Below are 27,452 nucleotides of genomic sequence, written 5' to 3' on the forward strand. Positions count from 1 at the left end.
CAGCAGGTTTTCCTCATGTGAAATGGAAGTTGATTTCCCTCTGCCTGCAGAGAGTAGCATTCTGGGGATACTTAGCTGCTGTTTCCATGCAACAAGCAGTTTTCCTGCCCTGGCATGCCTTCGCTGCGGATTTTCTGATGGATATAACTTTTTATTTACGTATTTCTCATTAACAGCTAAATTTCATTACTGTATAACTCTCCTTTTTTTTGTTTGTTTTTTTTTTTTTAACAGATCAACTGTGTGACTTTCCCCCACCCTGACGTAATGCCAGAGCAGCAGTTGCTGAAACCTTCAGAGTGGAGCTACTGTGATTATTTCTGGGTAAGTGGGCAGCCAGCCACATGCCAGATGCAGCTCCAGAGCTTCCAAGAAAGTGGAATAAACAGCTTGATTTGTGGTACAAGGTAAAGGAGAATTTGGGCTGAGATACAGGGTGTTCAGGGAGTACCACAGAGACTGGGCATGCCAGTGAAGATTTCCTGGAAACATCTGACCAGTCTGAAGTGTGGCTGATCATCAGAGAAGGAAAGGCAGGGGCAGTTTCCAGGAGATGGATTTGCTCAGGAAATAGGGAGGATGTAGGAGAAGCCACATATTTCAAAATACCACAGGCAAAAGGGCAATGCAGGAGGAAGGGAATAGAATCCCAGAATCCCAGACTGGTTTGGGTTGGAAGGGATCTTAAAGCCCACCCTGTCCCACCCCTGCCATGGGCAGGGACACCTCCCACTGTCCCAGGTTGCTCCAAGCTCCATCCAGCCTGGCCTTGGACACTTCCAGGGATCCAGGGGCAGCCACAGCTGCTCTGTTCACAGGGAACAATTCCCAGTCTCCCATCCATCCCTGCCCTCTGGCAGTGGGAGCCATTCCCTGTGTCCTGTCCCTCCATCCCTTGTCCCCAGTCCTCCCCAGCTCTCCTGAGCCCCTTGAGGCACTGGAAGGGGCTCTGAGGTCTCCCCAGAGCCTTCTCTTCTCCAGGCTGAGCAGCCCCAACTTTCTCAGCCCATCTCCAGAGCAGATGGGTTCAGCTCAGTGGCCTCCTCTGGACTCACCCAACAGACCATGGACAGTCTCAGGTGACTGGCAGGGAATGTGATTCCAGTGTTCCCAGAGCACGAGAGCCAGGGATGCACGAGGAAGCAGGGGGTGCCCCTTCTAAAGCAAGTTGAAAACTCTCTGTGAAATTGTACAGCTCCCTCCACAGGGTGTTCCAGAGGTCAGGTAATGAATGCATTCTTTGTAGGGTGAGGTTTGTGAAGGACAGGCCAATTTATAGCTTGAGCAGTTTTAATGCAGCCTGGAGCATGCAGAGTCTTCCATGGCTGGTTCTGGGTGTGCCCCCTTGTGCTCAGGTCTCTTTTCAGGCTCCTGAGTCACATGAAAATGATGCAGTAATCCTTGGAGTGTGGAGCTGATAGAAAATGATAGAAAATGGTCTTTCAGTGGAAAACTTTCCTTCCACCTGAATATTTTTCTGGGCAGTGAGGGGAAAACCACAATAGAATGAACAAATACTACAAAAGGAATCAACAGTGAAGCTTTTAGGGATCTCATGTGTGTTTTCAGTTACTAGTGATTGAAGTATTTCTCTTTTTACAAAAAAGTGTCAGTGTTGGAGGCCCAGCAGAATGTCCCCTTGTGCCTGCTCAGTGCTGATGGCAGGACATTGCTAAAATACACTGGAAAAAAAAATACACATATTTGAAAATGGTCATGTTACCACAAAATTTCTTCAGTTCCTTCCAGTCTCCTGATCCCAGTGAGCCCTAAATCATTAATGGTGTACAGACAGATTTTTTTGCACATGTCTCATAAAAGTTCCTGCCCTGTTTGGTCCTCCCTATTCAGGCTCAGCCAGTGCTTGCTTCCATGGCTTGGTCACATCTTGATTTCAGTGAAACTCTGCTTACAGCTCCTTCTTGCAGACTTTTATCCTCCCATAACTCTGCTTGCGGGAATTTCCTCTTTGGCCTTGTCATGCTCTGCCCACAGCTCATTCTCCTTCCTCCATCATCTCCACTTCTCCCACTGCCTCAGCCCGCTGGTGCCTGGCAGGGCATCCTGCCAGTCTCCTGCTTTGATTAAGCTGGCATTTTCCTCTGGCTGGTCCTGCAGCACTGAGGGAGATGTCCTCTGAGAGTTTGGGTGTTGGGAGAGGGTAGGAAATGAAATAGGGGAGCAGAGAGAAAAGAGGCTGCAGAGAGAAAGCTGTTGGTGCTTGCAGCCAGTGGAGCAAGGGGCTGTGTGAAAAACAGGCAGTGAGGGATGGGGTAATCTGTGGCATGAGTTTGCCTTGTCTTACAGCAGATCTGTGCAGACTGGCTCTGTTTTCCTCAGTGAAAATCACAGTTGGCAGGCTGCTGAAGGTGTTTCAGGGCTGGAAGGAGCAGCCCTGTCCTCTTCCCTGCCCCAGGAGTGTTCCCTTGTTCCAGGGTTCCTTGGGGCCTTACCCAGCTGTGAAGGATGCTGGGCAGAAATGACAGCAGGGCTGCTGCTGCTCTGGCCCCACAGCATCCTTTTTGCTGGCTAAAGATAATTGTGAAGCTTCCCTTTTCAAATTAAACAAAGGAGCAAGAGGATCAGGAGAGTGTTGGGCCATTTCTTTGAGAGGGTCTGAGGTGCTGCAGCCACAGCTGCTCTCAGGGCAGGGTTCCTCAGGCACCACTGCTGGGAGCCACATCTCTGTGGGTTTGGCCTCCAAAGCTTTTTGTTGAACTTCCTTTTATTTCTTTCAGGCAGATAAGAAGGACTCACAAGGGAACAACACAGTGTCGGGATTTGAAATTCTTCTTCAAAAGCAGCTTAAAGGGAAACAGATGCAGAAAGAAATGGCAGAGTTTGTTCGAGAAAGGTAATCAGCACTTGGCTGTCAAATTAAATATTTATTGCAATTGCTTTCTCCCAATTTAGATGCTCCTTAAATATGTTAAGGCTTGAACTGCATAAAAGGTTTGCTACAAGTTCTTAATGAAGATTTAATATTTCTTTAGTGTTTATCCACACTTTCCAGGCTTCTCCAGTTCTCACTTGTCTGAGTTGGAGTGCACAAAGGCTGTCTGTTAGAGGGAGCCAAGAAGGTTTTAAGCTGCAGATTCAAGGAAAAAGCATGAAAAGGAGAGAAGCACAGTGGAGGTGATGTTTAAAAGGGAAATATTTCATCTGAAAAATACAGAAGCAGTTTGTTCACGTGGAGCATAGGCACAGTTTCCTAGAGGAAGATTTAAATAAGACATCACTTTGAGCTTGGTAATAGAACCACAGGATGGTTTGGGATGGCAGGGACATTAAAGATCATCTCATTCCAGCCCCTTGCCATCTGTAAGTGCAGGGACACCTCCCACTGTCCCAGGCTGCTCCAAGCTCCATCCAGCCTGGCCTTGGGCACTGCCAGGGACCCAGGGGCAGCCCCAGCTGCTCTGGGCACCTGTGCCAGGGCCTGCCCACCCTGCCAGGGAACAATTCCCAATTCCCAGTATCCCATCCAGCCCTGCCCTCTGGCAGTGGGAGCCATTCCCTGTGTCCTGTCCCTCCATCCTTTCACCCCAGCTCTCCTGAGCTCCTTTAAGCACTGTCAGAAGCTCTGAGGTCTCCCCAGAGCCTTCTCAGGGTGCAGCTCAGCTGGGCAGAGCTTGCAGATAGTTGCTTCATTTATAATTTGTTTTGTTTCTCCCTCTCACCTTTATTTTCATGCTAGGGATGTGGCAGCAGTGGGAAAATGCAAAGTGTCACAGGCAGAAATGGTGAGCAGATACACTCACATGAGGTTTCTGTAGCCTTTGACATCAGATAATCCAAGAGGCAGCTACAGTGTGACCAGAGGAAGAAGAAAGAACCACCTGGAACATTAAAAATGCCATTGAGAAATAGGAATGCTATGGGAGAGGATGGGAAGGCAAGCGGAATTATGACAGCAAGGGAAAGAAGGGGAAGCTGCTTCAAAGGAAGTAATATATAATGAAATGTGACAGAAATAAAAGCAGGAGGCATTCAAGAGGAAAGGAAAGTTGGTGTGAAATTCGAGAGAGCAAGGAGAGCAGCTCTGACAGTGTGGGGAGGCGTGGCTGTCCTCAGCAGAGGAAGAGGCAGGCATGCTGGAGAGGAAGGAAAGACCCACTGTGTGCTGGGAACAGAAAAAGGCTGGGAATGGAGTGTGGAGAGAGTCTGGATGGGAGTCACAGAGAGATTATTTCATTTTTCATCTGGTTGTAACAAAGGATCAGGATTGTTCTGTGTGGAAAAGGAGGAGGGTGGTGTTAAACTGGAGGGATTACTCATGGAAACGGCTCAGACCATCAGGGGAACCTCTGTGTTCCCAGCTAAGAGGGCTGAAATACTGATGAGGTGTTCATGATGACCATCAGGGGAGCACAAGACCACATTTAACAGGGAATTTCTGTGTCCAGAAAAATCTCTTTGTACCATCAGCCTGCTGAAGGTGAGTTCAGGCAGCTATTAAAGACAGCCCTTCAATAGGGAGCTGGTATGGACATGATAGCCAGACATGATAACCAGATTTCTTCATCAAATATATCAAATATCAAATATATCAAATATCAAATATATCAAATATCAAAGGGGAAGCTAACTGAAATTTGGTTTATCAGGTAGATGCTTTTACAGGAGCTTCTGTCCATAGTGATCTCAGACTGAGCAATTACACGTTCATTCAGTTCTGTTTAACAGAGGTGGGGTTATAAATGTCAAATAGTCACAGACTTTGACTTTTAGGAAGACAGACCTCAAGAAAGGAAGGAAAGTAATTAATAAATATACTGAACTGAAAAATCCAGGGTGTTGGTGTGAAAGAATGTATTACTTTAAATCAAAAGTGAAAATAATGTCCAGAATTTGCATTCAGAAAAGGCTCCAAAACAGCCAAAAAAAGTCTGCAGGCTGCCCTGAGAAGCACCAGGTATAGGAAATAGTGTTTCCATTAGCAAATTGTTTCCATTATTCACTTTTTAATTAAGCAGTGCTCTGTTTAGAAAATGTAAGTTAAAAAGCAGATTATTTAGATTCTGCCATGTTCAGCAGATCCATATATGCACCTTTCACTGTTTGTCTGACCAATATATGGAAGATTTCTGCAGTCTCTGCACTACAGGAAAAATAATTATGCTTCTGTTGTCTGATAACTTCATTGTTCCCTCCTAATCTGGAGGAACAGTGTAAAAAGACTCAGGCAGAATCGTCCCTCAGTGGGAATTATGGAGCTGTCTGTCAGATATCCTCTACCACCTTTTCTCCCTGTTCCCCCTGTTGTTTTAATCCATTTAGTTTCTTCTTGCATGGCAGTCACATCAGATCATCTTTGCCTCCCATTGGAGCTCTCTAGTTTTTCTTCATCCACCATAATATGTCATGACTGAAATTGTTTGAGAGTGGGCACAAAAAGTACTTCTTTTTATCTCAAACGTGCCCCACAAAAGGGCACTTGCTCAACCAGCTCCTGCAAAGGGGCCTGCCAGGAATACCCCACCTTCTGAGTCTGTGTGGATGGACAAATAAAGACACTTCAGAGCAGGTTTTGTGCATGGCTGGCACAGAATCAGGAGTTTTTCTAGCTGGGGGACACACAGCCCTCTCAGAAATGTTCTGTTGAGCAAGCTGGGTTGAAAACCAGTGAACAGACAACTGTTTGCTGTTCCTGGGAGCGTGTACACCTTGCAGTTGTTTCACTGGCAGGAGGATATGGTTCCAGGCAGGATTCCCATCACCTCTGCACCAGCAGTGGCTCATTCCTCCCTGCTGGGCTGTGTGGCAGCACCTTTCTGTCACAGACACCTTTTATGGAAAATCCTTTCCTTAGGATTTTTCCCTCCTGAGAAGCTGAGAGGCCTCAGGAACAAAATGCAAACAATGGTTATCTGCTGCTGTGGAATGCAACAGGTGCATCTGGGATTGGGCTCATGTGGTTGTTTCTAATTAATGGCCAATCACAGCCCAGCTGGCTCAGACTCTCTGTCCAACACACAAGCCTTTGTTATTCATTCTTTCTTTTTCTATTCTTAGCCAGCCTTTTGATGAAATCCTTCCTTCTATTCTTTTAGTGTAGTTTTAATATAATATATATCATAAAATAATCAATCAGCCTTGTGAAACATGGAGTCAGATCCTCGTCTCTTCCCTCATCCTCAGACCCCTGTGAACACGGTCACACCTTTCCTCCTCTGCTCCCTTGCCACTGGCAAGCTCAGCTCCTGTTCCTGGTGCCTCCAAGTGGGTGAAGACCAGGACAGGGCAGTGAGTGAGAGGAAGGGGCTGCACCACCCATGTGCAGGTGCCAGAAGTTGCTGCCACGTCTCTGCCATGGTTGTCACCCGTCACAGAGAGCAGGAAGCATTTGGTGTCCCTAAGAAAGGTGCACTTCAGCCCCAGAAATCTCATTTGGGTTTTTCCTGGGTGGCTGCACTCCTTCATTTTTGCCCCAAGGATGTGCAGCCTCACATTTCACAGCAGACTGAAGCACGTGCTCCTGGTTTTGCAGACAGCAGAAACACAGCAGAAACACTCTGTCCTTGTTATTTGCTCTCCAGAACTGGAGCTTCTTCAGCTAATTTTGTCTCACATGCCGTCCTGCATATAGCCCTGCTCTTGCCTCTGCATTTTTAGCATATGTGGGGAGAAGACTGCTCATCAAACTGGTGCTGCCAAGCCCTGGAGACTGAAAGGAAAATTCCTGTGGCAAAATCTGTTAAAATGCAGAGAATTTCTTCAAATTATGTGTGTGGGTTTCTGCCTTAAAGCTTACTTACTGCTGTCTTTTTATTTTCTCTCTGTGTGTATGTGAGTGTAGGATAAAGATTGAGGAGGAATATGCTAAGAACCTGTCCAAACTGTCTCAGAATTCCTTGGCTGCTCAGGAAGAAGGGTAAGTGTGTCTCTGTGACTTTCACAGAAGACGAATTTTAATATAAAAGGCATTTCTCCCACGCAGGTACAAGTAATTTTCCCCAGCTCTCTCCCTCTGAGTAGAGGTTTATTTAGATTAGCACCCTGGGCATGTTAGGGAAGATGGAATTGCTTCAGAGTTGTTTGTTTGGGTTTTTTTTTTTTTTTTTTAGGTTATTACTGAGAAGTTTTTTGGAAATATATGTATAAAATGTTGCCTTTCCAGTCAGGTTTATATGCTGTCCTTGTTGTAGCCAGGACTGGTTCCTTCCAGGATTAGCATGTGTGTGTACTAAACTACTTTGAAAATGGAAAGACACATAGAATATATACATATATATATATATATACACTACTGAGAGTAACTGTGTAAGGTCAATGCTGGTACAATCAGAGCAGCACAGGCAAGAGGGAGGATAAAGAAGTCTCTTCTCATCAGGGTTCTGGCCCTTCAAGAAAAGCAGCAGACTGCTGCTTATTTCCAACATTTTCACACTTGGGAAGTTATTAGGAAGACATTAGGCAGTGCAGTTCAGCCTGAGTGCATTTTTTCAGTATTAATGCAAAGGCACCACTCCCGAAGGATCAGAACCTGGTGGCTCTGTGTGTTTCACCTCAAACCCTCTGAGCACTGAGGGCCAAAGCTGGGAGTGACTGTCCTCACCTTTGCACAGTGTGATTCTGCCTGCACTCGAGCTGCATGAGGAGTTTTGCTCAGCTTCCAGGAGGCAAGGACAGAAATTGCAAGAGGATAACTGGGCTGTTACTGCCCTGAGCACCTGCACCTGCAATGGTTTCTGTCCTCCTTTCTCCTTAGGGCTGGGTGCTCAGCTGATAGAGCAAAGCTAAACCCACTTCCACATCTTCCTTCCACTTTCTCCTACCCCCATTGGGAAAAGGAGGGAATGACTGAAGAAATGAAAGGGAAGGAAACAAAGTAGGTGAAAAGAAAGGGAATGAGCACTCAAGCCTAAGAAATGTTGAAGTAGGGAAGGAAAGGACTTGGTGCAGAGTGCATGGAGATGAGAGCACTGGCCAGTGGTGCTCTCCCTGCATCAGATAACAGGGTTAGTGTCAGTGGGAAGTGGGCAGTGGGAGAGGACCTCGGGGAAGGAGGAATATTGGGAGCACTTCTGTAGGTGTATCCAAGTTGTTCAGCTGATGAACACCATATTTGAGGACTCAAGTGCTTGCTGCAGCATCACAGGTGACAGATGATTAGTTTGAGATTGCAGGTGACAGGTGATTTTTCAGGCTATCAGGAACAGTCAAATCTCATTATCCTTGAAAAGGGGATAGGGAAGAGATAGAAGGAGCCAGGAACTGTAGATCACTCAGCTTTATTTAACCTGTGCAAAGTGGTGGAGTAAACCATCAAACTTCCACTTTGGGGAAAAATTAGATGCAATTGTTGTATTTGCATAGAGAGCCATGCCAAGCCAACCTAAATTCCTTCAGTGATGGAGTAAAAGAGTAGGTCAAGCCTCACAGCTCTTAATTTAGTGTTGCTTTTTGTGATGGGAGATTCTCGTAGGCAGACAAGAGAAATGGTGGCCTAAATAAAGCTTAATGTGCAAAAAACTAGGTAGGAAAAACCCACTGCTCACAGAAACTAAACTGCAGAAAGTAGCTGTGGAATGAGATCCCAAAGGGTTTGTCCTAAGTCCAGAGGGTTTTAAAATGTTTTTGTAATGAACAACCTATGATAGAAGAAATTATGGATTTACTGTATCCAGAGATGTGACAGAGCTAGGAATGTTGGTACGTGCAAGTTGAAGAAAAGGTTGCAATTCAGAATTCTTGTCTTAAAATTGAGAAATTAACTGGAAAAAAAAAAGAAGATGCATTTTAATGAGGACAAAGCAGCGGGTTTTATACTTTCACAGGATGTGAAAGATACAGTTACATAACACTTGGTGGGAGAAGGATCTGGCTATAGTGAATCACAAGCTTATTCATCAACAACTTCATGCTGTTGTCTGAAAAGGCAATCACATTGAAATATGGTGAAGAAAGAGCGTCTGATACAAAATAATCTGTCACCAGTTTAGCCCCTGGAGTTGCACTGTACTGGGGACAGTGTAGTTTTGGTTGTGATGCCTTAAGAGGAGTCTGGGCTGTTGTAAAGGATCTGGAGGAGTGTGCCTCAGCTGCCACTGTCCTGGAAATAATCTGAAAGAAAAAGACAACAGAGGAATTTTCAAGTGCTGAAAAGCTTCTCTGAGACTTTTCACCTGAAGTGCGAATCTGCTCTCTGAAGTAGAGTGTAAAGTAGAAGAGGCAGAAAAAACTGCATTGGTGGAAAGTTTGTTATGGTGAGGATAAGATACTGAAGGGTCTTGCTTAGGGAGGCTCTGGTGTCTCCGTAAGAGGAGATTGTCATGAGCTGGGTTTTCAAAGATCTGCTGCAAACAATGCCAACACAATTCTGCCTTGGTCACAAAGGTTGGTTGTTTTCTCAGATTTCTGTTACCCTTTTCCATGATTTTGCTGATTAAGACATGGTACAAAGTGTTGTGCCAGATTTCTCTGACAGATCCACAAGGAGAGGTGGGGAAGGGACTGATTGTTGTCCTGCTCTTCCTTCAGCACACTGGGAGAAGCTTGGGCTCAGCTCAAGAAGAGTTTAGCTGATGAAGCAGAGGTTCATCTCAAATTTTCTTCCAAGGTAAATGGTTCTTTCTTTTCCAACGATTTTTGACCTGAATTGGTGGGCCTCTCCCTTCAGTGCATGTTAGTGGGGGAAATACACATGCATTGTTACAAATTTAGAAGAATTAATAAGTTGGTGAATAAACTTACTGAAACTCTGCCCCAGCTTCCTCACAATCAGTTTATTTAGTCTACCTGCTGGGTAAATTAAAACACATCTAGCTTTAATTTTTCATAAAAAAGAAGTAAAACTGATTCTAGATGTTGCTCACCTGGACTCTGTGTTCCAGCCAGTAAATTGAACTAGTGCTTGTACACCTCACTTCTGCAAAGGAAGAAATGAAAAGCACTATTTGGCTTCTCAACAAGAATCTACCTGTCTGGAAGGAAGAGAACCAGAATTATGGCTTTTTTTGTACCATTAGCCTTTCTTAAAAGTCTGCTGGGAACATCTTGTTATTTTGGGGTTTTATCTCAAGTGATGCCCAAAGAGATTTCTTTTACAAATTATGGTATTTATCTGGGTTTTTTCTACCGCATGTGACATGCTCTTGAATCCTGTTGCATTCTGTTAACCTCTGTGGGTGTTCAAGTTCAATTCAGTGGCAGATATCTCAGCACAACAGCCATGTTCTGGAGGAAAATTATAGCTCTGCACCATTTGTAAGCAATTCAGCAGAGGTTACTCAGGCAACCAGCTGCTGCCTTGGTAACCCACTGCTCTGCCTTAAACTTCGACATCAGGGCTGTAATTAGTGAAATACTTTTTGCTCCCCATTGCCCTTCTGAATTGTTTTCCAAAAGGAAGAAATGCACCTTGGAGTGATGTGTGTGTGTGTGTAGGCAGGCCAGGTTTGAGAGGGGCTTTTCCATTATTTTACTTCTCCTTAAACTCTGCACAGAAACTCCTGTAGCATCCTCCAAATCCTTCCCACTGTTTGTGTGCAAACAACACGTGGACGTAGCACTTTAGGGGCAGGGTTTGGTGGTGGACCTGGCAGCCCTGGGTATTGTATTTGCCAGGAAGTGTCCTGACAAAGGCAGGAATGATGAATCTGACTCCATGTTCTCAGAAGGTTAATTTATTACTTTATCATACTATATTATATTAAAGAAGACTATACTAACTATACTAAAGAGTACAGAAAGGGTACTTACTAAATGCTAAAAAGATAATAATGAAAATAATAATAATAAAGAAATAATAATAATAATAATAATAATAATAATAATAATAATAATAATAATAATAATAATAATAATAGTAATGAAAGCTCGTGACTCTTTCCAGAGTCTTGAAACAGCTTAGCCCTGATTGGCCAAAGAGTGAAAACAACTCACAGCAGAATCCAATGAAACAATCTCCAAACACATTCCAAAGCAGCAAAACACAGGAGAAGCAAATGAGATAAGAATTGTTTTCCTTTTCTCTGAGGCTTCTCATCTTCCCAGGAGCAAAATTCTGGGCACAGGGATTTTTTCAGAGAATGTGAATCCCACACCTCGTCCCATTGACGATGGGACTTGATGATCTTGGAGGTTTTTTCCAGCTTAGCGATTCTGTGGTTCTGTGAAGAGCCAGGAATTGCTGCCTGGCTCCTCAATCCTTCCTTTGTTTCCATTGCCAGCTCCAGAGTGAGGTGGAGAAACCCCTGCTGAACTTCAGAGAGAACTTCAAGAAGGACATGAAGAAGTGTGACCACCACATCGCAGACTTGCGGAAGCACCTGGCCAGTCGCTACACGGCTGTTGAGAAGGTGGGAGCAGGAGCAGCCTGCAGGCTTTGAGACAAACCAGACTGCTGGTTTGAGCAGAGCAGCTGCCCCTTGGAGAGTTTCAGCTCTGTCACAGCTGTTCCTGCTGGGGGCTTTCCCTGTTCATTGAAATTAGGGGGCCCCCGACGCAGGGAATGATTGGTATCCGACTCCATTGATTCAGAATGCTGAATAATTGCTTTATTAAACTATATTATATGACGTTATACTATATTAGAGACTACAATTCTTACTATTCTTTAGAAGACTACTATTCTTTAGTATTCTTTGTATACTAAATTTATATATATATATATATTCTTTATATACTAAAGTATACTAAAGAATACTAAAAGATACTCAAGAGAACTCCTGTCTGAGAAAGCTAGGACGCAGCTTTGAGTGATTGGCCAAGGAAACAAAACAATCCTCAGCAGAATCCAACTGACAAATCACTTCAGGTAAACAGTCTTCCTAACACATTCTACATGTGCAAAACAACAGGAGCAGCAAGTAGAGATAAGAATTGTTTTTCTCTTCTTCTCTCTGTGCTTCTTCAGGAAAAAATGCTGAGAGAGAGAATTATGTGTCTCTGTTCAGAGAATGTGAATGCCACAACTGTTAGCTGTGCCTTGCCCAGCCCCAGCAATAATTTGGTGTTGAGCTGAGATCTGGGAAGTGGAGGGCAAACATCTTACTGCTGGAGTGGCTTGTTGGTTCATCCAGCCAGCTTGGGGCAATAAATTTGATGCAAATGCTTCTTATTAGTGTGCATCTGTTGTCCTCAAAATTTAGAGCACCTTGCCTTAGAATGGCAGCAGGGTCTGGTCAGAGGCTGACCTGGCTCAGTGGCCAAAAGCAGCTGGACCACGGCCTGGCAAATCACAAACCCTTCACAAGAAACATCCTCAGTGAAAAAACCCACACAGCAGCAGCAGCAGCAGCACTCAGTAATGGGCTGATGTGACACCAACCAGGAGGTGGCTGAGGCTGTGGTGCAGGGAGTTGAACCCACAAAATGTGATCTCCCAGCAGCAGCTGGCAGAAATGGGGATGCTTGTGCCTCAGCTGCCAAATTGAATCCTCATGAGGTTTGCTTTTGGGTGTAAATTGGAAAGGAAAATACCATTCCCAGTCATGCCCAAAGCTGTTTGTGCTTTTATTAAAGCTCAGCAGGAGCTCCCCAGAGACAGAACTGTGGCAGGATACACAAGGTCCTTAGGCTGAGTGTCTGCAAGGAAGGCTTTTCCTGCAAAACACCAAGTTCTTCACACTCCTGTCTGCAAAGCAACTCAGTAGCAATATTGGTAAGAGAGAATTAGGAATAACCTTTGGAAGAAGGGAAGAGCTGTGACTGCAGTGCCTGTGGAGCATTCAGCCCTCACAGATTGCTCTCCTGCAGCTCCCTCTCCAGACCTGCAGGACCCACCAGGGCCTCAGAACTGCACATGGAAAAAATTCCAGGCATGCTTTAGCAGAGCTGGTGTGACTGTAAAAAACTGCAAAGTTCTAAGAAAATACAGTCATGCCAATTTAGTTTGAATCACTAGTACAGTATAAAGAACAAATGTGACATGTTTTATAACAAATCCATGCAAAACAAGTGATTTTTATGTATTTATTAACCTGCATGTACCAATGTTTATTTTTTAAGGTACTTTACTAATTTACATGTATAATATATATTTGTACTGATAAATCGAGTTTTAACAGCTTGAAGACCTTCTAAGTAAAGTAGTTCAAGTCATCAGTTGTAACCAGGCCTCAGGGTCTTGATTTCTACTGTTGGCATGAACCTGAATAAGTTTTTCTGAATCAAGTTCCTATTGTTGGAGATGGGTGTACGTTGAGTCCAGAACTCAAAGACAAATTTTGTAAGATACTTGAAATTACTTCAACGATTCAGATCCTAAGAAAAGTGAATGGAAGAGGTGGCCTGGTAATGATGCTGTTTAATTCATTTGAAAGAGGCTCCAGCTCTCTTTTCTTGCAGAAACAATGAGAAAGCTGTTAAAAAACAGGAGAGCCTGATGATGCCATTACTCCTTTGCCTTTTTAAGACTCTGTGAGGAGTTCAGATACAATTGTGATTTGTTGGTGGTGACCCCTTTGTGGCCACAGGACACTTTTGTGAACTCCATGGTCTGGTAAGAGCCTGAATCCCTGTTAGGACCCAGTTCCATGCGCAGTTGTTGATTCCTTGCTGAGAGCCACTTGTAAGAAGGAGTCCTAGGGGGCTGAAAGCATCTGCCAGAGCTTCTTCTGTGTAACTTCTGACTCTTCCTCATTCCTCCAAGGCCCGGAAAGCCTTGACAGAGAGGCAGAAGGATCTGGAAATGAAAACACAGCAGCTAGAGGTGAAACTCAGCAACAAGACAGAAGAGGAAATCAAGAAGGCCAGACGGAAGTCCACCCAGGCAGGTGAGTACCTGTGCCTGTCAGCACACAGCAGGAGCCAGGGGAAATCCCTCCATCCCTCCATCCATCCATCATCCATCCATCCATCATCCCTCCATCATCCATCCATCATCCATCCATCCCTCCATCCATCCTCCATCCATCCTCCATCCCTCCATCCCTCCATCCCTCCATCCATCTATCCATCCCTCTATCCATCCCTCTATCCATCCATCATCCATCCATCCATCCATCATCCATCCATCCATCCCTCCCTCCATCCATCTATCCATCCATCCATCCATCATCCATCCATCTATCCTTCCATCCACGTGGTGCTTGTTTTTAATGTTGTAAAAACAAAGACTGTTGTATTTGCAGGGGCCCCCGTGGCAGGGAGGAATGATTTATCTGACTCCATGTTCTCAGAAGGCTAATTTATTATTTTATTATACTATATCATATTAAAGAATACAGAAAGGATACTTACAGAATGCTAAAAAGATAATAATGAAAACTCCTGACTCTCTCCAGAGCCCTGACACAGCTTGGCCCTGATTGGCCAAAGAGTCAAAACAACTCACAGCAGAATCCAATTAAACAATCACCTGTGGGTAAACAATCTCCAAACACATTCCACAGCAAAACAGAGGGGCAGCAAATGAGATAAGAATTGTTTTCCTTTTTCTCTGAGGCTTCTCAGTTTCCCAGGAGAAAAATCCTGGGTGAAGGGATTTTTTCAGAGAATGTGAATGGTACAAAAGTCAAAGAGAACCATGCTACAAATCTGTGTGATGTTAAATCCTCAGAAGAAAAAAGCCTAGTTTTTCTGACTCAGATGTCACAAAGTATTGATAATTGAGGTGAGAACAGCAAAAGTAGGCTGAGTTATCTGTCTCATGAAGGTGTCCTTAGGTTACTGAATGTTTGTGAACTTCCAGAGTCAGATTCAGAGAAGCTTAGCTGAGGGTGTTTCTTCCATAAATCACAGTTCCTTCCTTGGTTCATTCCTAAATCACACTCACCCACAACTTGGTGGGTGCCTATTACACTTACTATTACTGTCTTTTTCCTTGAAAGTGATGGGTTTTGGGTCTTTTCCCTCTGCTACTCAGTGACTGAAATAATTTCTCTTCTAGGAACACTGAGGATACAGTAGTGTGTGCTGTCCTGTACTGGGGATCCAGGCAGTTGTTGTGACCTTTGCATGTTTTACAGAGGCTCAAGCCACATCTGCAGGATCCATCAGGAGCTTTTTTGAGATCTGCAGAGCTGATGCATGCAGCTCAGTACCTTGGCTGAAAATAAGTTTTAGCTAGGCCTCTCATGTTTCATCCCTCCAACAAGGGCTGTTCCTTGGCAGAGTGATCCTTCAGATTTCTGAGGATTTTAAAACTTCAGGATAGGTATCTGGGCTTTAAGGAGTCTGGGAAGAGTCCTTGGCAGTGTGACCATGTCTACAGGCAAGCATTTGAGGAGAAAGAAAAGTTATGATTTAACAACAGGAGGCTCTGTAAGAGATGTTCTTTATCACCTGAAAATTTACCATCTCTCTTTGTTCCTTGGTTCCTTTACAAATTGTTTATAATCAATTTTTACTGAATAAGCAAGGAGGAGCTGAAGATCAGAGAAATTGAGCCTCATTTAAAGAACAAAGAGAATTTCCTAGCTGCAAAGCAGCAATCTCTGAAATTTGTTTTCCAAACTTGCCACCTTTCCCCCTCCATCAGTGCAGAGTCCTGCAACAAGGAAAAAGATGGAAAGAAGTGCAACTTCTTGTGTTATCACAGAAGGAGCTCAGCTGGAATTGGGCATCTCCAGAGGCTGGAGAATGCATGAGGCTGCAAATCAGCATCCCTTCATCCAGCAGCTGGGCCCTGCTGCATCCCTCCCCTTTGAGACAGAGACCCTTGCACAGCAGTCTCACCTGCAGAATGCTGCCCTGCAGTTCCATAACTCACCATTGTTGATTTCCCATTTTATTGGTTTATTTTTCAAATACAACTTTCCATCTATGGCTTTTTTTTTTATTGAATTAACTTGCCTTTTTCGTATATTTCTGAGCACTTTGTAAAATACTACTCTTAATGCTTATATTTTTTTTCAAAATCTATTCATTCTCACCCCAGTCACCTGCTTTCTTGCCCTATACATCAGGTGCATGCATTTAGTTGAAATGTTGGTCCATGTAGCACAACTCTGAGCTCCATCAGGGTTCATCTTCAGATCCTTGGAGTTTACAAAACCTGACCTGCACTTTCCTTCTAATCTCTGGCTTGACAAGACTGATGTGTTGCTGCCTTTTCTCTTTCAGGGGATGACCTGATGCGCTGTGTGGATCTTTACAATCAAGCCCAGTCCAAGTGGTTTGAGGAGATGGTGACCACCACTCTGGTGTGTAACATCTAAAACTACCCTTGCAGAATTGTCATAGCCTCCCAGCATTCATCATTCACAGCTAGTTCAGGGCAAAGCAGTGGGGAAAATTGGGTGATAAATCTCACATTGTGTTTCCCATTCTCAGTCCTAAGAAAAACTCATCAACAGGGGAAAGAAGAAATAATTGTTTCTTTGCAGAAGGCATTAAACCAGTTCAGGGCTGCTTAGGGGCCAGAACACTCGAATTGTCCTTGAGAAGGATGAAGTAATGCACAAGGAAAACACAGAAAAACACATGATAAATCACCAAATCCATTTACACATTCATGAATTTTTCTATTTCACAATTTTCTTTGAAGTCTCCCCAGAGCCATCTCTTCTGCAGACTTAACAACCCCAGTTGTCTCAGCCTGGCTTGCTGCAAGCTGCCTTGGAGCATCTCTGGGCTTCCTCTGGACTTAACCCAGAAGCTGCACATCCTTCTTGTGCTGCCAAGCCCAGAGCTGGCTCCAGGTGGGATCTCACCAGAGCCTCCCCTAAGGGCCCTCCAGACCCTTTTTTGTCTTTGTGACCCTGCTTTGGACATTCTTAACAGCTTAAGGTCTTTTTTTTTTTTTTTATATTGCAGTGCCCAAAACTGCACACAGTGCTCAGTGCACTCAGAAGGACAAAATGCAGATTTTATATAGATTTTTTGGGGTATAATATCAGAATCCAGAAGAAGAGGGAGGCAGAAAATGTCAGGAGGAAAGACAGAAATCACCTGCCTTTTCAACCAGAGTGTTGCTGCATTCTGCTTACTGCCAGCTGAGCAAGGTGGAAGCTTGTCCCAGCTCATCATCTGGGGAGCTGTGCTCTGACAGGTGTCTGGTTGGAATGGGGGTGGTCTGAGCCATCCCCCCAGTGTGCTTCTGCTGTCCCAGGGAATCACCATCATTTCTTTAGCTAGCAATAAAACACACAAAATTTCCTGCAGGAAACAGATTCCCTCTTGCTTGCAGCATCTCTGAAGGCAGTGCCTGCACTCTCTGCCTTGGTTGTCTCAGTTTTGGAGCCTTTTGGAAAGGTCTGACCTTCTTTTCTGTTGCTAGGCTGAGATGACTGCTGTTGCTTGCTGTTTCTTATTCTTTGCAGAGCAGAGGAATGTGCAACCACAGAGTCCAGCTCCAAAGCATGACCCTGGGGCAGTATCGCACCTCCTGGCAGCCTTTTGTGTATCCTCCTTTCTCTGGGCCTCCAAGCTCAGGTTCCAGTAAAAATATGGACTTGTTTTTCTTCATGTCCAGGAGCTTGAGAGACTAGAAGTTGAAAGGGTGGAGATGATTCGGCAGCATCTGTGCCAGTACACACAGCTGCGGCACGAGACAGACATGTTCAACCAAAGTGTAAGTGTGCTTTTGTTTGCTCTCTGTGCCCTTCACTGCCCTCCAGCTGAGCAGAGCTGTCCCTCCTGACCTGCTCTGACTGGCTTTTGTCAAAGGATGCGGGGGGAAGTGTCTGCAGCAGAGCTGTGCTGCCTCCCTGCAGTGCAGGGCTCACTGATCGCGTTTCACGCAGCTCTCTCCTGAGGGAGACACAGCCAGCTGAAGATCATTTGGCCAGCATGAGCCATAATTAGCTCTCCCAGCATGATGCACTACTCCATGAGGTCTTCTGTTTGTGCAGGGAAGATGCTGAATTGCTTCACTGTTGGAGAAGGGAGTGTATATATATATATATTCATTATTAAAAACTGGCCATTTATCAAATATTGAAGTATGGGGGATGCACGCTGACTCAGTGCAGTTGTGTTTGGTGTAAGGTGCATGTTGCAGGACAGGAGTCAGGCTGCCTGGTGCTGCCTGGCACAGGAAACCTGTCTCTGCTTCTTCAAGTCTCCCTGTTCTCCTCTCACCACAAGGCTGCACATCCAGACCCGTCTTGTCCATCCAGTCTCATGTACGTGCAGCTCTCACTTGTCTGCAGATGCAGTGTAGGCATGCCCACAGCTGCTCTGCATGTCAGAGCAATGACTCTCTGCTTGAAGTGTGCCCTTGACATTTGGATTCTTGTTTTCTTCATTTCAGACAGTAGAACTTGTGGATCAGTTGCTTCGGAAAGTGGATCCTGCCAAAGACAGGGAACTGTGGGTAAAAGAACACAAAACTGGAGATATCCGACCTGTGGACATGGAAATATAGACTGATCTGTGGTTGGATGTGATGAGTCCACTGAATTAAGCAGGCTAACGTTTGTTTTTAAGGGTCAAAAGAGCATAGGGAAAAGGTTGTTTCACTACCAGACAGACACCTTGTAATTTTTGCCTGTATGGGCTATCTCTGTTCCATTTAGTCATTACAATGGTCTCGTTGTGCTAAGCCTTAAGCACCAGACATTCCAGGGTGAAAAAAAAAAACAGATGTGTGCTTCCCACCAGAGGTTCCCAATTGCACGCAGCTTCCAGGAGAAATCTGCTTCCTGGCACAGAACGTGCCCTGTTCTCCAGTGACTTTGTGCTCCACCCCTTGCATGACTATCTCTATCCAGTATGTTAGAACAAGCAGGCAGAGAGCCTCTGGCCAGCAAGGAGATAACTGAACATGATGCAGGAGGCAAGGAAGTCCTGATCACCAATCCCAGGTCTGTCACTGACTGCTCTCATAGGGAAATCAGTTCACTTTCCTGGCTCCCCCGTTTATAAAATCTGTGGATCCTGCAGCAATGTTGTGTGGATGCATTGCTTTCATATAACACTGTCTTTCACCATGGCAGTGAAGTGATGGCCCTTCTCCCAAAATCTATGGAGAGGATTCCTGTTCTTCCTGTTTTATACTCCCTCTCAGGGATACATAAACCCATTTTCATGATTTCTGTTGTCAGCCGGTCAGTAAGTTTGAAAGTGTTACTATCACAATTTTAATCAGGAAAGACTTGGTTGTACTATACCTACCTCATAAGCTGTCAGAGTGTCCTCAATGACAGAAGGAGGTCGTATTCCAAGGAATAAATGAGATGTTGAAAATCTTTCCTGCTCATGCAAGGTGTTTTTCCACAGAATCTCCTTAAAGACAGTCCTCTAATAGTTTACTTGGGATTCAGGTTTAAATTTCCTTTGTTGGTTTCTTCAGGTGAATATCACAGACTTTAGGTATTTTTAATTACTGGGTTTGTCCCATTAAATTTTGGCTTTTATCTTTTTGGAGCCTGATTTTCAAAGGTGCCATGAATATGTGATGCTGGATTGCATTCAGTGTAGATGTAGGTGCCCAGAACTTCTGTACCATCTGAGGGTTTTTTTTCTGTTACCCTTAACTTGCAAACCACCAAAAATTCAACACAGCTCTTAGCAAATAGTGTTATGTAGTTTGGAGACTGGTTTTGAAAAGGTATTTATTTTCTTCTGCTGTTTTTTCTGATGGAGTATTCAATGTTGCTGTTAAAATATTTTTTCAGCATTTCATACAATGCAAAGATTCTTCAGATTCTTGCTTTAGATCCAGGAGAAATCTTGATTCTCACCACTGTGGCCTTTACTCAGTGTTTACTGTGGTCTTAGCTACAATATCTCAAACCACACTTTTCATTTGATCCACACTTTTGCTCCATTTTATCTCACTGTCTTTTTCTCCCCAGCCCCAGAGCTGCATCCTTCTTTTGTTCTACTACTATTCCAGGTTTTTGTTCACCATCCTCCAAATGCTGGGATTGGATCATTGGGAGTCAATATTCCTCCTTACAAATACAAACTGGGACACAGAAAAGTCTTACCTGGAGCATGTTTGTAACATTGCTGCCGTGCTTATTTTTCTGGTTTATTATTTCTAAATTATTACTGCATTTTTCTATTGATCCCTTTTTTCCCAGCCATCTCTTTACTAGCACAGCTTCATTCCTGTCTTGCAAATGCCTTCACAACCCATCCTCTGCTGCCTCATCAACCATTCCAAGCCTTCAGCATCCTTTGCACGCTGGCAGGTGGAGTGCCATGGCTGCTGCGTGCTCAGGGTCACTGCTCCTGCTGTGGCCCCTCTGTGCTGCTCTCCCCCTGCACACTTGGGAATTTGGACTTTATTCTTGCTGGTGGCAGAGCTCAGTGTGCTGTGAGCCTGCCCCAGGCTCCTGCACAGAGCACTGCAGCACCAGCTGAAGGGTTTGGTTTGCCTGGGTGTCCTCCCTGGAGTCCTCTTCTCCTTCCTTCTGCCCTCAAGCAGGTCAGTTGATGATCTCTCCTTTTCAGTTTCTGCTGATTCACTCTCTGTCTTACTAATTTTTGGCCATATCAGTGTGTGCTTCTAACTCTTCCCTTGCACTTCAGAGGACAGGCACTTTTTTTATTTTATAAGCCACAAGTGCAGGTTGAACTTTGAAAACTTCCGTGGCCAAAATATAATGTGAATACGTGAAAACTGCATTTCAGGTTTCCCCCTATTCTAGGCTGTATTGTAAATTTAAATGAGCAATCTTGACAATGCCTCAGCACATTCTTGTTTTGATTGCAAAGCAAAGCTAGTTGTGCACTTTATACAGTATTCTCCTTAATAAATACCTGAAAGAAGTTAGCAATTACATTTTATTTTTCCTTTCTTTAAAGGTGTTCGTTATTTTATCTCTTTTGGACTGGAAATACTGTCCATTAGCACAGATTTCTCTGGAGACTGTAATGTGTTTTGGTTCCTCTGCTAAGATGTATTTATGCTGCTCTGAATTCTTAGTTGGAGGGTTTGTTGTTTTTGTTTGGTTGGGTTTTTTTTTGGGGGGGGGAAGGTTTGTTTTTGGGTTTTCTTTTACTTTTTGGTTTTATTTCCAGACACTTTTCCCTCTTCCAGTTCTTGGTCCATTTGAAATGTTTCAGGGATGTGAGCTGCCCACAACAGCAATTCTCTTGGTGGAGTTTGTGTCTCTTTTTCACTTCCATGAGCAGAGGAGAGCACAGGCACCTGGCTGCTGATCATTGCCAGCCCCAGGAGCCTCTGGGTTCTGCTCCACCACAGGTGAGATGCTTCACCCACAACACTTCCATCTGCGTTCAGTGCAAGTTTTGCTGTTGCTTGTAAGCATCTTTCAGCTCATTTCTTTCAAAAGATGCTATTCCCTCTTGATGTGACCCTGCAGATCAGAGTTACCTGGCTCATTCCCTCTCTCTGACTGATGGATTTTGGACAGTGATGCCTTCCAGGTCAGGGCATGCTGGAGTCCCCTTGCTTCTAGCAGGCAGCACCCTCAAAGAGGGTAGTGGCACATTGAAAGGAGAGCATGGGTTCCTGCTCTCACAGGTAACTTTGGGAGTTTCAGCATTGCTCTGTCCTCCACTGAGTTTCAAAAATGCAGTGGAGCCCAGTCTGTCTTCATGCTCATCCTAAACAGTTGCTTCTTTAGAGCAAACTCAGTGTTTATTAAAATTCCAGCATGTGTGGATGCTGCATGATGCTGCTGCAGTGTAGCTGAGCAATGGAATACCAAAGGAAGTCTCTTAGCTCCAGAACTGAGCTTGGGCATCATCTCATTTCAGCTGGCACCTCACACCCCTGGTGCGAGTTTTGGCTGGTTTGGTCACTGTGGGGACCAGATTGGCAGGGTTGTCTCACATCTCTGAATGCCCTGAGGTCACAGAGAGGCCAGCTCTCAGCTAACACTGTTTGCTTTCACTGCCAGGGGTAGAAAAGGGGGAATTTCCCTCTGGTCCTTAGCAGGTGGCTCTGCCTGCCCAGATCTGTCAAGCCACCCGTGTTTTGGGAGTGCTGCCACACCTGTGAGCTCCCTCTTGGTCTGAGTGATGCTGTCACACTCTTGTCCTGTGCTGGAGGGCTCTCTGGCATTGTCCATTTCAGCCAGAGCCTTTTGGCCCTTCTCTGGGCTTCCTGAGCCCCATGGCTTCAGATCTCCTGGCTGTCTGACACCCAGCAGTGCCAGAGCTGGTGAGGTGCATTGCCAGCTGTACCCTCAGCTGCCACACAGAATGAGAACTTTTTATTCATCACCCAGACCCTCCTGCCTGTGTCTCCAAAGCACAGTTGAACATCTTTCTCCCTAAGTTATTCTTTCAGCTCATTTCCTGCCAGAACTCGTTCTGGATCCAGTGCTGTTGGCTGATTCCTGCTGGAGTTTATGAGCTGAGAGCAGTGAGTATTTTACCACATGGGCCAAATGCACTCTTCTCCCATTAGCAGCAAGATTCCAGTTTTTTCTTGGAGCAATATCCCAAAAAGGCCAAATTCTCAGTTTGCCAACCTGCTCCAGGTTCAGTCATCTCTGCACTCACACTTGTTCATCACCTCTGTGGGTTGGACATCTTTTGAAAGATTTTAGTTGCTCCCTTATAAGGGACATTACTTCATTATTGGACACTGGAATTGTAGAAGATAGCTTTAATTTTCTTAAATTTTAAAAGACTGTAACAGCAGTGAAAATCATACAGAAATCCCTCTTATGTTTCTAGACTCCCTTTCCCCCTGTGCAGTCACTTCTGAGCTGCTGGGGGGCAGCTGTGCTCCCCCTTATTGCACAGATAAACACTGAAATCACACTTCCTTCAGTGCCTGACAAGCAGCATGCAACCTTGTGCACTGTTTCTTTTTCCCTTTATACAGCTTTTTTTTTTTTTTTAATTTTGCTTGGGTTGGGGTTTTTTTCTTTTCTCCTAAAGGGAATTTTCTGTGGTGCATTCACAGGAAACTTCTTTATGCTTGTAGCAGTTGTAGTTTCTCAGGCTTTGTTAGAACTTCCTAGAATTGTCCTTGTTTTTAATGTCATTATTTAATATTGGCTGCAAGTTAGGCTTGTTCTATAGAACTGGGCATTCTTCACCTGTTCTTTGGAAGTGCTCAGCACTCAGAGATTTCTTGGAATACAGCAGGGAGCTAAGAGGTAAGACTCTTTGAAAATCAGGCTAACAAACAGAAATGCACAAGCCTCTTTTTTCCTTACTTATACTCAAGTACATGGATAAAGTAAATAAGAAGAAATGAGAAATAATTCACGTGTAGCTGCTCTCTGTGCAGCTCCTGTGGTGTTTTTGTGTGGGGCTGCAGGCAGAACACACCTCTGGAGTCTGGACCCACCGATGATCAGCTGTAAAAGCTGATTACTGATGCAGCTGTAAAAGCTCAAATCCATAATTCAGTGGCCAAGTGGCTCTGCCCATCCATTCCTTCATCACACACAGGGAGAGAAAGGGCGCTGCTTACCCAGGTGGGTCCTTCACTACCAAGCACCTTAAGAAATCCAGACAAGCACTTTGAAGGTCCCCCTGGAATGAGTAGATGTGGCTTCTCGGTGTGGTTATTGGATGTTTCCTTCTGAACTGAAAGCAGATTTACTGTTTCACAGTATCTCCTGTGCTCTGTCCACTAGTGCAGCCTGCTGGCTCCGCTCCAGAGATGGCAGCAGTGTCCTCAGGGCAGTCCTGCTCACCCTGACATTCCTCTCATTGGCAATTGCATCTTCAAAAGGCAGTGTCAAAAAGGCAGTTTTCAAAATAATGAGCTTTTCAGTTCACAGACCTCTCTGGAAAGCCTGCAGGCTTTTTGCTCCCCAGTGTGTGTTGAAATAGCAGAGTGCTGGGGCAGAGGTTGCTGAAGCATTGGCTCTGAGGAGTTGCTGGTGTGTGGACATTCCTGCCATGCTCTCCCAGGGATGGGGAGCAGCCCACAGGCATCCTGTGTGCACCAGAGGAGCCTGCAGGTCACACCTGTCCTAACCAGGTGGGCAAGAGCCACAGATAAATTCAGATTAAAGCAGACACATAGGGCAGGAGGATGGTGACCTCAGTGGCATCTCTCAGACCCTGATGGGCACTGAGTAGTGCTGATAAATTCAGATTAAAGCAGGCAAATAGGGCAGGAGGATGGTGACCTCAGTGGCATCTCTCAGACCCTGATGGGCACTGAGTAGTGCTGATAAATTCAGATTAAAGCAGGCAAATAGGGCAGGAGGATGGTGACCTCAGTGGCATCTCTCAGACCCTGATGGGCACTGAGTGGTGCTGATAAATTCAGGTTAAAGCAGGATGGTGACCTCAGTGGCATCTCTCAGACCATGATGGGCACTGGGTGATGGTGAGTGAGGAGGCCATGATTGTGCCAGTCCTGCTCAGAGCTGGAGGATCAGTGCTGGATGTGTCTGTGGCTGGTTCAGAGCTGTCAGCTGCTCGCACCATGCAAGGCCAGTAGGTGCCAGTGCTGCCCTGGGGACTGGAGAGGGGCTCTGGCTTGTGGCTGCCCCAGGTCAGGTGTGCTGAGCCTGCTGAGCTTCAGGAGCCTGGAGCACACTCAGCCCTGCTGAGGCGCAGTGGGAATGGAGCCTTTCCTGGCAGCAAATCCTTGTCTTTCCCTGAGAACACTGTTGGAAGAATAACACCCACTGCTTTGTCTTAAAATAGGTTTTATTCACATGAGTGGTGCATCTTTCAACTCTTTATTTTCCCCTCTCTGTTGTTACTGTAGCCCTTCATCAGTGAAGTACAACACTTTTAATTTTGAAATTTCATAGAACATATCTGTTATTTCCATGTGCTAACCAAACTTCATGCTTTTGGCTGTTTTCTGAGAGTTTTAAGAGCTTTTTTGGAGAGGTTATTTTGGGTTTTATTTTGGATTTTTTTTTTATCAGCCACCAGGTTTGGAAGTGTAATAACTTCTTCTTGTGCTAGCTGCAGTTTCTTTTTCTTTCCTGAATGTTTTTTTTCTGAAGGGACCAACACATAGCACAATTCAGCTTAAATTTCTAATCCCATGCATTCCTCAAGGCAGAAACCTTTTGTGCCTAATGATGCATCTGAGTTTAAGAACTGAACCTGGATAAAATCTAAAATCACAGGCCAATAAAAAAAAATAATCTTAGATTAACCACATAATAGTCACAGAAAAAACCCACGTATAGATTTGAGACATTCAAATTTAATTCCCTCAACTTACATTAAGTTGGACTGTTTCAGGTGTGTCATAAGAGACAAACTCAGTGGATATTCAGAACAAAAGCTTTCCAGCTGTTCTGTCCAGGTTCAGTGAGTGGACAGGACCATAATTGTGAATATATGCAGTCTTTTAGGGCTACTGATCTAACAAGTAACTGAGTAATGGCTTGTATCACAACCCTATTAAAATTCTGCTCGTAAATCCCCTTGAAGTGCCTCTTTAAACAGAATCTGCTACAAGCACGTGAAAAATACAGATTTACCCCGCAAATTGCCAAATCTCAGGAGCAGCCACTGTGCACAGATCTGTGCAGGATTCTCAGCCCCTTCCTTGCCCTGAACTTGGGCACCCTTTTAGGACAGCCCTGTCTCCAGGAGAGCTGCCTTTGCCTCTGAGAATTTGCTGTCCAGCTCAGGCATCCCAAGTTCTCAATGCTGAAAATGGAATAGAGAAAATTAGAATTTAAAAGCAACCGCATTGAAACTAATCTTTGGACCCGTGCTTGGTCTCAGTAGAATAAGCAGGGAATTCTGCATAAAAATAGTATGCAGGAATAATTTTGCATAAAAGAGATGTTACACTTTATTGCATAAAATTAATAAATAATATTAATAATAATAATTTTAAAAGCCCACAGCTTTATTTTTTTTTTACAGCAGTTGCAGAGAAGAAATGTTCTGGTCCTGGAACTCAAAAGCTGAATGTGATTTCAGGGATCTCAACATCTGCTAACAAAATAATCAAAGTCATGTTAATACCAGAATTTGGCGATGGTTGACCTGAAATCCCTTTTTCCTTTGGAGGTTTTTGATGAAATGGCTGAGATTATCAGAATTGCCTAAGGAATTTGGATGTCCACACTCTTTTAGGTCAAAAACACTCTTTAGGGACAGCAGCCTCTGTCCAGTAGGAAAACTGCAGCTACTGGTGTTGGACAAAAATTCTTTCTTCTCCTTCTTTTCTGCAACACAAGACAGTGAGAATTCCACTGGGCAGTTCTGCAGACACTGTAGCAGCAGGGATTCACAGATACCAGGCTAAACCAGAGTTTTCTACCAAAATTAAGTTGCTTATTTGGTCCTTTTTTTGTGTAAGTTTTCCTAAATACTTCTAAATTTCTAGGAAAGTTGTCTTTTGCCAGTACTAATGACTTGTTTTTACAGATGCTTAACCAAAATTTTATAACCTCCCATAAATTTTGGCTGACTAGACCCCTTAAATAGTTTATTTATCACACAGCCTCTGTCTGGGTTACTAGTAAATCTTGGATCATTGTGGGAATTCTAGGATGGCTTTTGTTCCCTAAGGGTAGATGAAGGAATCACTTACTGAACTTAAGTTGAATGAAGAGAAGATTTAAGGGGCAGATCTTCAGCTTGAATAAACTGGCAGGGTTCAGTGGAAGCTACTTGATGTCAGCTGTGGATCTTGTCCTTCAGTGTTGAAGGCATTTCCTATATGTAATTTTTCTGTCTTACTGTAAAACAATTTCATATGGTTAAACTGTATTTTCCTATATTGTTCTGCAAGTTTATATACACCATAGTGCTCATCTCATCTCCTGTAAAATAAACTGTACAGAGACACATTGAGCATGGAATTGTCTTTACCCAGTTGCTTTTTCTTCTCCCACAGCCCCAAACCTCATGAGTGCAGTTTGATCAAAGACCCTGTGGGGTGCCACATGGACTTTTTTATATTTATTAATTACTATTATATTTATTTATTGCTATTATATTATCTTAACGCAGCTTGATTTTGCAGCCACATCACTGGGGTGTAATTTTCTTGCGCTTACCCTTTTCAGATCTTCACGTGATATTCAGACACGTTTGGTTCCTGCAGTTTTTATTTTCAACTTTTTCTTTTTTTTTCTGGAAATCAGTTCAAGAAACACGTGGGGTTAAGTGGTTCTTGAAGCAAGCAGGCTGACCATGAGCAGCCTGAGAGCAGCTGCCCTGGAATGGGTGTGTGGTTTTTATGTTTTGAGTGATCTGGAGCTCTTCCCCACCCAGTCAATCCTTCACTTTCAAGCTTCACATGCAGCTGGAAGCTCAGTTGAAAACACTGCTGTAAAAACCTTGTTAGTGATTCTTCTCCGTTCGATGTTTGAGTTAATATGCATGTTGACAGGTTTTCTGACAAAGTCAAAATCAGGCCTGCCAAAATCCTGCCTAAGCCAGCAGCTGCCTGTGCAAGGGGGCTCAGAGCAGCTGGGGGTCACAGTTCTGCCCCACTCCCTGCAGGGTGTGGCATCCAGACCTCTCAGAAACCTCTGTGGAGATTCTTCCTGGGCGTTTTTCCAGTTTTGAACTCATGTAAGAACTGGTTTCTGCAAGCCCCTGCACTCTGTGCTTTGTGCATGGAGGTGGGAAGTGGTGGCAGAGAGAAGACACTGAAGGTTAAACGCTGAAAAAGTCCCAGGTGGAAGCTTGGTTTTCACAGCAGTGTCTTTACACCTTGTCCAGAGTTGCCTAAAGCTGTG

The 27,452-nt window shown here is 44.4% G+C and overlaps 1 protein-coding gene across 4 annotated transcripts in view; it reads left to right on the top strand.

Annotated features, from left to right (window-relative positions):
- The window catches only part of GAS7 (growth arrest specific 7), an 82,462-nt gene extending 55,895 nt beyond the window's left edge, over positions 1-26,567 (top strand). For 2 of the 4 annotated variants that reach the window (XM_066565806.1, XM_066565807.1), the window contains exons 6-14: positions 235-324; positions 2,739-2,854; positions 6,800-6,874; positions 9,484-9,562; positions 11,175-11,303; positions 13,598-13,721; positions 16,012-16,091; positions 17,363-17,461; positions 18,143-26,567. In XM_066565806.1, coding sequence (XP_066421903.1) covers positions 235-324; positions 2,739-2,854; positions 6,800-6,874; positions 9,484-9,562; positions 11,175-11,303; positions 13,598-13,721; positions 16,012-16,091; positions 17,363-17,461; positions 18,143-18,256 — 906 coding nt within the window. In that variant the 3' untranslated portion in view covers positions 18,257-26,567. Of the gene's footprint in view, positions 1-234; positions 325-2,738; positions 2,855-6,799; positions 6,875-9,483; positions 9,563-11,174; positions 11,304-13,597; positions 14,279-16,011; positions 16,092-17,362; positions 17,462-18,142 lie in introns of those variants that run through there. The other 2 variants (XM_066565804.1, XM_066565805.1) reach the window with 1 other exon arrangement.
- Positions 26,568-27,452: the final 885 nt, after the last annotated feature.

This window comes from Molothrus aeneus, chromosome 25, assembly GCF_037042795.1.
Source record: "Molothrus aeneus isolate 106 chromosome 25, BPBGC_Maene_1.0, whole genome shotgun sequence".
NCBI lineage: Eukaryota > Metazoa > Chordata > Aves > Passeriformes > Icteridae > Molothrus > Molothrus aeneus.